General features: G+C 40.1%; 1 protein-coding gene across 1 annotated transcript; it reads right to left on the reverse strand.

The window, feature by feature from the left end:
- Positions 1–382: 382 nt before the first annotated feature.
- Positions 383–9,956, reverse strand: sri (sorcin). Its single transcript, XM_034678379.1, has 8 exons — positions 9,643–9,956; positions 6,957–6,995; positions 6,785–6,854; positions 4,150–4,193; positions 3,626–3,773; positions 3,253–3,366; positions 2,700–2,758; positions 383–1,323 (listed from the first exon to the last, which is right to left on the reverse strand). The coding sequence occupies exons 1-8, from the start codon at positions 9,682–9,684 to the stop codon at positions 1,297–1,299; spliced, it is 543 nt and encodes a 180-aa protein (XP_034534270.1). The 5' UTR covers positions 9,685–9,956; the 3' UTR covers positions 383–1,296.
- Between the last annotated feature and the right edge of the window lie 1,757 nt (positions 9,957–11,713).

Below are 11,713 nucleotides of genomic sequence, written 5' to 3' on the forward strand. Positions count from 1 at the left end.
ACCCACAGCTCGTGATCACAGGTGAGGGTTGGAACGTAGATTGACCTCTCTTTACCACGCATCACTGCAGACGCCGCCTCGATGCTTCTGTCAATCTCAAGCTCCCTCTTTCCCCTCACTCGTGAACAAGACCCTGAGATACTTAAACTCCTCCAACCTGGGGTAAAGACTCTCCTCCGACCCGGAGAGGGCAAGCCACCCTTTTCCGACTGAGCACCATGGCCTCAGACTTGGAGGTGCTGATCCTCATCCCCGCTGCTTCACACTCACATTTCATTTCAATGGTTTCCAAAAAAGTTATTTTATTAAATTTGTACTCATTTATTTGCTTACTTGTACAGTTTTTTTTATTACCTATTTAAAATAATGACAAAACCTCTCATTTATATTGCTGCTGAGCATATAAGGTTTAATAAGATTCAGTTTTTTTTAACATTCTAAATAAAAGGGGAAGCAGGTCTGGTCTTGTGTTTAAGCCCCGCCCCCCGTCCCCAACAGAAACCTTTGTCCTAAAGTAGGCTCCCTTCCTGCATAAACTCCCTGCTCTATGTCTCAGTTTCCTGCTCCATCCTTTCTCCTGTCCTCTCTAAATAAAGACATAAAAAACCCCAAAATGTAACAAAATCAGGCCGAATAAGGACGGGTAAAATGGTTAGATTTTATGTAGGATTTTGATTTTCTTTCTATGTTTCAGTCGCTCATCATGTGTTAAAAAAAACAGACAATCAAAAAGTGTAAAATCATTGTTATACAGAGAATACAATCCAGGTTACAACATTACATGCTAATAGATTTATCCACTCCTGACGTGATCATATTCGAAGCTGCTGAGGAACTTTTGGTTTGTTTACATTTTGGCGCCCCCTTGTGGTCAAACTTTAACATCTGAAAAAATGAAGATACTTTCATCCTGCCTTCTTCAACAACACTGAAAATGTAAATCATGCTGCTGAGGGTGTTATCTGCTGCTGTAGGTGATAAAGAGGCCGCAGTATTAATTTCACTCTGTCATACGACCAGTTAAGAATCCCTCACAGGGGCTTTCAGTGGATTCGTGGTCTCATGTTGTGACTCTTGAGGTACAAAGATATAAAAGAGATGATATAATCCCTGTTAGTCTGCATGCTCTCTTCTGTGGATACAAACGGGTTCAGCTGTTATTTCTGAAAGCTTCATTTTAAAATGGAATGTGATGAAGACATTAAACACATCAAATACATAAAGATGAAATTACACGGTGTCAATATGAGTGGTTTTTAAAGGCTGGAGTGTTCCCTTCGTTCTGTCCTTTCCTCTTCATATACTCATGGTGACCTGGATGAACTAGGGGAGAGGGGGAGAGAGAGAGGGAGAGAAATGTTAATATTAGTTTTTTAAGATGTTAATCACAAGTAACAAACTCAGGCTGCAGGGCCTTGTTTCTAGTTGGTGGTGTATCAGTTCCTATGTTGGAGTATTAGGGCCCCAATAAGGGGGGAACAAAAATTAAGATATAGAGACTGAAGTCCTTAGAAAATGAAGTTAAGTCAGGAGAATAAAGTCAGATTATTACAAGAATAAAGTTGTAGTAGAGTCGTAGTTTTGGTAAACAGTTAACGGTTTTATTTTGAAGGGATAGAATTAAAGATACTCCCAGTTTTTCTGTCACTTTATTTTTAACCTTTATTAAGCGTTAATCCACAAACTGCTTAAAGGTGACATATCAAGCTCTTTTTCATCAACATATATTGGTCTAAGAGGTCCCCAAAACATGTCTTTAAAGTTTATGCTCATAAAAACACTTTGAAATCAGATTCTGGTCTGCCTGTAAACCCCTCTTCTTCAGTCCTCTTCAGAACAGTCTGTTTTCTCTCTGACCACGCCCCCTCAGGAAGTGGGTGTGGCCTCCTTGGCTGTCCAGCACGTTGATCTAATGTTTACATGTTGGCTGAATATACACGGCTGCTCACAGACCCGCGTTACTTCAACCCTCTGAATCTGATCCAGAATCTGATCCTGACGGAGAGGCGCCTGCAGCAGGACCTTTCTGAACCATTGGTCACAGATTTAGTGTTTCTTGTTGTTTTATTTGTCAGCATGTCGACGTGCGTCTTGGTACACAGCTACCAACATGTAGCTATGTGGCTATGCTAACTAGCGCTAGCACTTATCCATGATAAATAAAAATCATCTACTAGATCTTCAAATCTGCAGACGTGGGGAGTCAAAGCGACCTTTGTGTTTATTAAGACAGCCTACAACTAGCATGCCTCCCTCCTAAGCTCCTTGTTAGCACACATGTGTGCAGGGAATGAAAAACGGAGGAGGGGTTGAGTTGTATTTTATACAGTCTATGGGCTGAACAAGCTCCGAGCTCTGACTTCCTGTTACAGACCGGATGGCGTTGTGACGTATGAAAAACACTGAAAACTGAAACGGCTGGTTTCAGCACACATTTACAGAAAGGTGGAGAAATCAGAACAGGGGCAGAATGGAGTCTTTGACTTTTCAGGGGGTTTGTAGACAGGGACACAGATTTCTGGTAGAGAACCATTAAAAAGTTGATTTTGCATGATATGTCACCTTTAAATCTGATCACCTCTGTCATTTCTTTTGATGCATGAGTCACAGAAAAGGAGAAGTGCTGTAAGTGGAGGGAGACGTGTGTCTAAGGTAGCAGGTAGCTCTCTAAGTTTAAGGTTCAGACTGTGTTTCCTTACGTCGTCGTACTGAAACATTGCTTGTCCACTCCCGCTCGAGTCTCTCCTTCGGAACTGATCTGAAAGAAACAAGGATTTATTCAGAATGATTAGATGAGTGATCACACACACACATCGTATCAAATCAATCCACAGAAAGTAGTCCGTCACATTCCTCCTCTGCCTGTTGACACTGTGGTAAAACTGTTAGAATAGAGTAGAATGAATGGAACAGATCAAAACTGAATAGAAAGGAATGCTTCTGATGGATCAAAACCCCAGAAGAGCAGCCTGAGGAGCTACTGGACCCCAACCGTCTCTGAGAGGGACAAGTGGAGCAACATCCTGTTCTGCCACCAGCTGGAGAGAGCATCTCTGAGCTGCTGATCTCCTTCCCACTATACACAACCCCTCACTTATTAGCCTCATAATGACAGTGTGCAGTAGGTTCTGTGACAGGCTCAAACAAGTTTCACCAGATATCTCTTCATGAGATCTCTTAATGAGACGACTGTAACTATAACTACAGCAGACTCTGTGGGCGGGGTTTCTGCAGCGTCTTCAGCTCACTCACCGGTCAGGGCTCGGAGTTTTATGCAGCAGGTTATGAAATCATCAAAAGCGACTCGGCCGTTGGTGCTGTGGCGCTTCATGATGATGTTCATGGCCTGAGGGCTCAGGTGAAAACCTGCATGAGACCCACACACACACACACACACACACATCAGTTTAAGAAGCACTGTGACGTTCAACATCTGCAGGAGGTACCTGACTTTGAAGGAAGAACTTGTCTGTGTTTCAGAATCTGCATCTTTCATTTAACATCGTTATCATCTATGACTCTCCAGGGAGTTGGCTTCATGTTTAAGAAATGAAGGGTGAGCTTATTAAATAAAGAAATAAAACTCCAACATATGAGACGTCTGACACTTAGATTTGAAGGTTACCCATGGCGGTGATGGCGTGCTGCATCTCAGGACCCTCCACCGTTCCGCTGTGATCTCGGTCGTAGGACATAAAGGTAGACTTCCAGCCGTTTATAACCTGAGACAGCTCCTTGAACTCATGGAAGCCCATGGTGCCGGACATGTCCCGCTGAGGCAGCACAGTCAAGGAGGAACCGAGTACTTTGAGATCAAGCATCTCAACCGGACATAAAGTACACAGCTGTGCAAAAACATCCGTCTGTAATAACTGTTCTAAAATCAAATCCATGTGCCGTCATTCTCAGGATAAGACTGCATGTATTTTTAAATATTCTTACTCATTATTTTTAATGTTAAAAAAGATGTAAAGTTTCAGTTTCTCTTGTGTCTTCAGCTCGTGGTCGTAAATCAGAGTTTGCACGTCACCTCAGTGTGTTAGGATAAACAAACGAGTCAAACAGAGGAATGTTGTTGTTGTTGTTGTTGTTTTCTATCTCATGAGGCAATCTATCGACCTCTCTGTTCAGCTGATTGGTGAAGGATACATCCAGCATGCTGATCATCAGTCTGCAGGTCTCCAGGCAGAACGCTGTAGAGATAAACACAGAGTGTTAGCATGCAGGCTAAGACGCTCAGTCCAGCCTTATAAAGACACATTTAAACTTTAGTTACATGTTTATAATTGAGTTGTGGTTTGGAGAAGGTAGAAGTTATTCTACAGACACTGAATGTCCGGGTGCTCTCTGTTGGTCAATGTGTTTTTGGTTCCTTTCATTATCAAAACAAATTACATCATGAACTCTTTGGTCTGAAATGTAAAGTTAGAAATAGAAACAATGTTTGAAGTTCAGAGAAGACTTATTCACTACAATATTAACATTCCTTTACACATGGGTACCTTAATGGCATACCATTAATCAGCAACATCTAATTATCTTATCCTTCAGAAGAGGATTAGGGCCACTGAGGAACATCTTTTGGAGGTGAGGCTAGCAAGCAAATTAATTTTTTTAATGACATTATTCTTTAAATTAAGACTTTTTTCAGAATTCTTAAATCAAAGTCACAATCCCTGATTTTTTCTCTGAATTCTGAGATTTAAAAAAAAGATTCTGGAATTTTGAAAGTTCTGACTTTAATCTAAGAGTTAAGACTCTTTTTCACAGAATTCTAGAATTAAAGAAAAAAATCCAGAATTCTGAGATCAAAGAAAAAAAATTGTAATTCTCATAATTCTGACTTTTTTCTCATAATTCTTAGATTACAGGAAAAGATTCCAGAATTTTGAAAATTCTGACTTTAATCTCAGAATTCACTCTTTTTCTCAGAATTCTAAAATTAAATAAAAAAATCTGTAAATCTGAGATCAAAGAAAAGAAAATTGATATATTGAGATCAAAGAAAATCTGTAAATCTGAGAATTTTGATTTTAATTTCAGAATTCTGTCTTTTTTTTCTCAGAATTCTTAAATCAAAGTCACAATCCCTGATACTTTCTCTGAATTCTGAGATTTAAAAAAAAAGATTCTGGAAATGTGAAAATTCTGACTTTAATCTCAGAGTTACGACTTTTTTTTCACAGAATTCTAAAATTAAAGAAAAAAATCCAGAATTCTGAGATCAAAGAAATTTTTTTGTAATTCTCATAATTCTGACTTAAATCTCAGAATTCACTCTTTTTCTCAGAATGCTAAAATTAAATAAAAAATCTGAGATCAAAGAAAAAAATCTGTAATTCTGAGAATTTTGATTTTAATCTCAGAATTCTGACTTTTTTTCTCAGAATTCTTAAATTAAAGTCACAATTCCTTTTTTTTTTTCCCTCTGAATTCTTAGATTAAAGAAAAGATTCCAGAGTTTTGAAAATTCTGACTGTAATGTAAGAATTCAAAAAAAAATTTCACAGAATTCTAAAATTCAAAGAAAAAAATCTGGAAGTCTGAGATCAAAGGAAATAATTCCATAATTCTCATAATTCTTAGATTAAAGAAAAGATTCTGGAATTTTGAAAATTCTGACTTCAATCTCAGAATTCTGACTCTTTTTCTCAGAATTCTAAAATTAAAGAAAAAAGCTGTAATTCTGAGATTAAAGAAAATAAATTATAATTCTGAGAATTTTGATTTTAATCTCAGAATTCTGACTTCTTTCTCATAATTCTTAGATTAAAGTCAGTATTCTAACTTGAATCTCAAAATGACTCAGTCTGAGTCTGACTCAGAATTCTGAGATTAAAAACAGACTTCTGAGAGAAAAAGTCAGAATGAAAGAAAAAACAAAAGTGTTGTTGGTCTTGTCTCCACATTCTTCTTCAGTGACTCTAATGTTCTTCCATCTTCTCATCAAACTGAACAGTATGTGTTGTTTTACATCTCAACTTAGCATTAATGTGACATTATAATAATGAAGCTTAAAGGACTTGAATGTGCAAACAAAAAGGGTCAAAGAGAGTCAGAGGAAGTTAGGTAACAACGACAATGTTGTCACATCACCCCGCCCTTGTTCATGCCATGTTTCCTATAAATCTAAACAGTTGACTGGAAACATTTAAAAACACTCCTCCTTAATTAAGTCCAGTCATCAGGCTGCATTCACGAGCCGGTTTAAAAGCAACATAACGCATCACATGATGAACCAGAACTTTTCATTTAGGTGATCAGAGTGGTCCTGCTTTTTATTCTGAGTCTGGCATGAGATTGCAGAATCTAATTCTAATTCTGGTTGTGTTGTCAGAGAAGATAGACATCCTTTGTCTGAACAGGCTTTGGTTTGCAAGAGTCCGTAAACAGAGTGAAAGAGGGGACAAGTCAGCGAATCCAGAACCCATCAATCACAGTTTGACTTCTACGAGTCGATTTCTGCACGTTATAGCAAAACAGATCTGGTTGTAGATTCACCAGTGCACAGAAAGTGAGCTCTCTGCCCTGATGAACCGAAAGCTAAGAATATGGACTGCTCCCCTTAGAGGATAAATCATCTTAAAACAACAGATTGCAGTTTCCTCCTCTCTGATGGAGGAGTGTAAAGCCTCTGAGTATCCAGTTAGTGTTTAGACTGATCAGGCGGAGGAGTGACGGGTTGTTTACATCCTCAGAGCTCTACTTGATGATTTCAGAGCATGCATCTCAGACTCTCATTCATGCATTTGTGTTTTGATTGAGTATTAAATGATCATCTTACGTTTGTATGATCCAGAGATGCCAGACTGAGTGAGGCAGCGCTGCAGCTCGTCCGCAGAGATCTGTCCATCCTGTCAGAGGGAAAGAAGAACAGAAGGAAGCTGCAAACTGCACGAGAGACGGAGAAACACCTCCTCATGTTGACCCGGCTTACAGTGTGTGAGCGGCGTTACCTGTCCTGCTACAGCGGAGAAGTATCCGTAGAGAGGATCCTGCAGAGAGAGAGAGAGAGAGAGAGAGAGAGAGAGAGAGAGAGAGAGAGAGAGAGAGAGCGAGAGAGAGAGAGAAAGAGAGAGAGAGAGAGAGAGATAACAATCATCATCAATCAGAATCTCAAAACTCATCAGCAGGTATTTAATCTACCCTTTTAGTATGAGTACAGATCAACATGATTTGACCTCACAGGGCACAGGAGTTGTTGGTTCACTGCTGCCCTGACTGTGAAGTTAACTTGTGTTTCTCTATAAGTTGAATGTTTTAAAGTTTGCACAGATCCAACACCATGTTTGTGCAAAAGATTTAACACATAAAACAGCTGATTGAGGCAGACAAACAACTCGAGTAGAGCGCAAAACCATCTACTCATCATGGCTAAACTGTCTGCAGCCTGCAGTCTGTGCGAAGTCCAGCAGAGCCGCCTGATATGTGTTCATATCAGCCGCTGCAAAGACAAGAACTGGTTGGTCTTATCATCTTAGGTGTGTGTGTGTTCCAGTGTGTGTGATTGTGTTTGCTCTTTTGGTCTCATCAGGAAGGATCTCCACCCTTCCTCCACCCTGGGCTTGTTGCATTAAAAACACACACTGCCTATAGATCACCTCCACACTGAAGACTCTGACTTCAGGAGCAAGAGGTCAGTAATCAGAATCACTTGTTGGGAGTATTTCTATTTTAAGTTTCTTTATTCCTCGACTTCAAGACATTCTTCTGGGGAATACTGAAGTTTAAACTCTGCAAGACTTAATCAGAAGTTTTATCTTGTGAGTAAAGACACATTCATATCCTCAAGGAGGAATAAGCTCGATCAACGACTTTAAAAATGCTATTTAATCACAAATGCACAAGAAACTATCTTGAAATAAGTCGAATGCACTCGCACCTTTGCTTAAGAAACAGACAGAAGCTGATATGAATGCTTCTATATGACCTGCAAAGCTAACCAGACTCTCAGTATTATGATGGATTATTCCCATGTGGTTACTTTTAGGACCCAAACAGCTGACAGGGGGTCGCTGACACATGAAGGGATTATTTTAAACAGCCAAAACAGTGTTTTCAACATTTTTCACAGCTAAGAATTTACTGTGGCTTATGTACAGGAGAATGTAAGTAATGACATGCCAAAGTCAATACAACCTAAAGTTCCTTACAGGAGCTTTAAAGCCGGGTTTATACTTGTGTATCGATGTGTTTGTGTTTTGCAGCAATACTCCGAAACACTAGAGGGCAGTGTGGTCTCTCTGACTGTTTCAGGCCCCGCTACAATCTCTGTTTCCTTTTCCACAGAGATTCAGAGCATGTTATGTTAATCTACAGCTGATACATGTTGCTGTTTATCATGCAGACATGATTACATGAAGAATAGAGAGGAGAGGAAATACACAGCTGATGTGCGGGTACCAGGAAGTGCTGTAATTGCAGAAAATCCAATGGACCAATCACAGGGCTTGCGGTCATCGTTGATTCGACATGCAGTTACATTTTCAAGGAGGTGCGTGTCGGGTACGTGCATTCTATGCAGAAGTTAAATCAGGCTTTACACATGTTCAGGAAAAAAAAATAAGCTAATGTATGAGATGTGCACAGGGGGCGCCAAAGTCCACACAACCAAAAGTTCCTTACAGTTTCTTCCCGAGAGCCATTGCAACTTTAAACGCCCACAAACAGCTGACATAAACAATCCCCTCATGTGCAATATTTATATATATAACTATGCCATAATATTCATGTCAAGTGCAATACCAGGAACTGTGAAAACTTTTCATATATGTGCAATATCTGAAACCCAAATACCACTTCTTCAGACCTGACTGTAAATATTCAACATTTGTTATTACTATATTTATATAGTCTTTTATACATATTTTCTACCTCTTTTTATTTTATTGTATTTATAACATGCACCTTCAGGGGCAGCGCTTCTAATATCATTGTACACCTGACAATGACAAATAAAGGCTATTCTATTCTATTCTAGGAGCTTTAAGTGTTTACATTTTTGCACAAATTCTCATCTGCACTTATTAAACAGCTTTAGAGACCACCTATTCTGCAGATAGAGATTATCTTTATAGCAAACGTGCCTTTTAGAGACAGATATCAACCTATTTGCAAATAATGTAGCACTCTCTGATTAATAAGTGTTTTACTTCTTATACTAGGACCATGCTTTATCTCCCAACACTTGTAATAAAACATTATGTAACCATAAGATAATCAAAAGGAGGGTTTCTGTGCAGATAAAATACTTCAAACTTAAGTATGTAAGGTTTGTTTTCATCATAATGATTTAAATTAACTATAAATGTTAAAGTTTTATTCAAAAAAAAAAATGTTTTAATGGTGTTTACTACAACTTTAACCACATATTGTAACTTCCGGTGCCTAAAGTGAAGACAATCAGAGGAAAACCACATGCATACTTAAAGAAAAACCTCATTAATGCAGATTAAGGTGTTATTAAGAGGTAGAAACAGGTAATGCTCATGCATATCTGCGGCCTGGTGCATTTTTAGGGGGTTCCTCCAACTTCCGGACTAAACAACATAAAGGCATTCCTATCCCGGGTCAGGTCAGAGGACTTAGTCTCTGCTTAGTCCATATAAAGGGATATTTAACTTCATCTGGAGTGTTCCTTACCGCTCCGGGTCCTGGTCCACCTCCGTACCCTGGGTATGCCATGTCTCAGTCTGTTTTAAGGTAATTAAATTACACGGATTCCAGTCTTGGGCTCCTGAACTCGGAGGGTGTGTCTGCTGATGTACACAAACGACACCACACAGTGTGAAGTGAGGTTATAAAGGTCTGTAGAGGATCCTGGAGCAGCGAGGAGGGTCTGAAGGGATCCTAACCCGAGATAAACCGAGTTATAGAGGGTCGGGGACTGAGAGACCTGAGGAAAGGTTGTTAAATGCACCGTTCCCTCACCGCGAGTCACTCTGCTGCGCTCTGATTGGCTGTTGGTGACAACGTGACCTCTGCTTCGACGCAGGCTGCAAGAGAGGGGCGGGGCCGTTACTACTGACGTACGAGTAGGCGGGGCCTGTGCAGTCTTGCAGCCTGCAGGCAGATTCTATTAAATCCACCAATCCGACCACAGAGGGAGATAAACACAATGTAATACAACAGAAGAGACTGCAGGAGGAACTATTTGTTTTTGTTTGTATTTAGCAGTTTTTTTAGTTTACAATTATTAAAATAAATATAATTCATAATTAAGAGCTACGATTAGGGTTAAGGTTACAGCTAGGGTTAGGGTTAGGGTTAGGATTAGGATTAGGGTTAGGGTTAGGGTTAGGATTAGGATTAGGGTTAGGGTTAGGTTTAGGTTTAGGGTTATGATTAGCGTTAGGGTTAGGGTTAGGGTTAGGATTAGGGTTAGGGTTAGGGTTAGGTTTAGGGTTATGATTAGCGTTAGGGTTAGGGTTAGGGTTAGGGTTAGGGTTATGATTAGCGTTAGGGTTAGGATTAGGGTTAGGGTTAGGGTTAGGGTTAGGGTTATGATTAGCGTTAGGGTTAGGATTAGGGTTAGGGTTATGATTAGCGTTAGGGTTAGGGTTAGGGTTATGATTAGCGTTAGGGTTAGGATTAGGGTTAGGGTTATGATTAGCGTTAGGGTTAGGGTTAGGGTTATGATTAGCGTTAGGGTTAGGGTTAGGGTTATGATTAGCAAACTGAACCAGAACCAAACTCAAGCAAACAGAACCAGAACCAAACTCAAGCAAACAGAACCAGAACCAGAACCAAACTCAAGCAAATAGAACCAGAACCAGAACCAGAACCAGAACCAAACTCATCAAACAGAACAAGAACCAGAACCAAACTTAAGCAAACAGAATCAGAACCAGAACCAAACTCAAGCAAACAGAACCGGAACCAGAACCAAACTCAAGCAAACAGAACCAGAACCAGACCCAAACTCAAGCAAACAGAACCAGAACCAGAACTCAAGCTATCAGAACCAGAACCAAGTCAAGCAAACAGAACCAGAACCAACTCATTCAAACAGAACAGTATCTTTGTAATATAAACATGCAGGGGGGTGGGTTGCAAACATGTGAAAGGAACCATTTTTATTTTATATGTTGATCAACAGAACCTTACAGATGTTTTGCAGTTTTAAATTGATTTACATGGTGGCCCTGCAACTCCATGATCTTTAAAAAATCTCAAGCAACCTCAACTTGGTGCAAAACAGAAACAATGGTGGCGGCCCTTTCCTGCCTGGTAATACAAGTAAACTCCATTTCTTATCTCTACAATAGAACCAACACCTCCTTCATCAGGACACTCCAGCCTGCTCTGAAACATGGACACGGTTGTCGTAAAGATGTCGTCATTTTCTAATAAACAGGACACAAAACACAGGCCGGATTTTTCAGGAGGCATTACATCATCATCTGAGGGAAGCTGCCCAATCAGCATGTCCTTTAAAGTGACTCATGAGGTCGACCCCACTGCGTCCAGAGAAAACCCATCTGATGCTTCGTGTTGGGTGTCAGAGGAAGAGGAGGCACACAGAGACTTCACCTCCCTGATCTGAGCTCAGGTCAGGATGAACAGACTGAAACCGGACTGTTGGGTTTGGACCCCAAGACCTCCTCTGTGTCGCCTTTCTCAGCATTCAGGGAGCCTTGATTCAGCTCTGCTGAGCCACCAAGAGGAGGAGGAGGAGGAGGAAGAAGCTGCTGTTCTCTGCTACACTACAGGT

Source organism: Notolabrus celidotus, unplaced genomic scaffold (genome assembly GCF_009762535.1).
Source record: "Notolabrus celidotus isolate fNotCel1 unplaced genomic scaffold, fNotCel1.pri scaffold_140_arrow_ctg1, whole genome shotgun sequence".
NCBI classification, from domain to species: Eukaryota; Metazoa; Chordata; class Actinopteri; order Labriformes; family Labridae; genus Notolabrus; species Notolabrus celidotus.

Coding starts and splice junctions, on each gene's coding strand:
- sri (XM_034678379.1), bottom strand. CDS start 9,684: ATGGCATACCCAGGGTACGGAGGTGGACCAGGACCCGGAGCG. Junction 6,855..6,956: donor TCTCCGCTGTAGCAGGACAG/GTAACGCCGCTC, acceptor TCCCTCTGACAG/GATGGACAGATCTCTGCGGA. Junction 4,194..6,784: donor CATCTCTGGATCATACAAAC/GTAAGATGATCA, acceptor TTATCTCTACAG/CGTTCTGCCTGGAGACCTGC.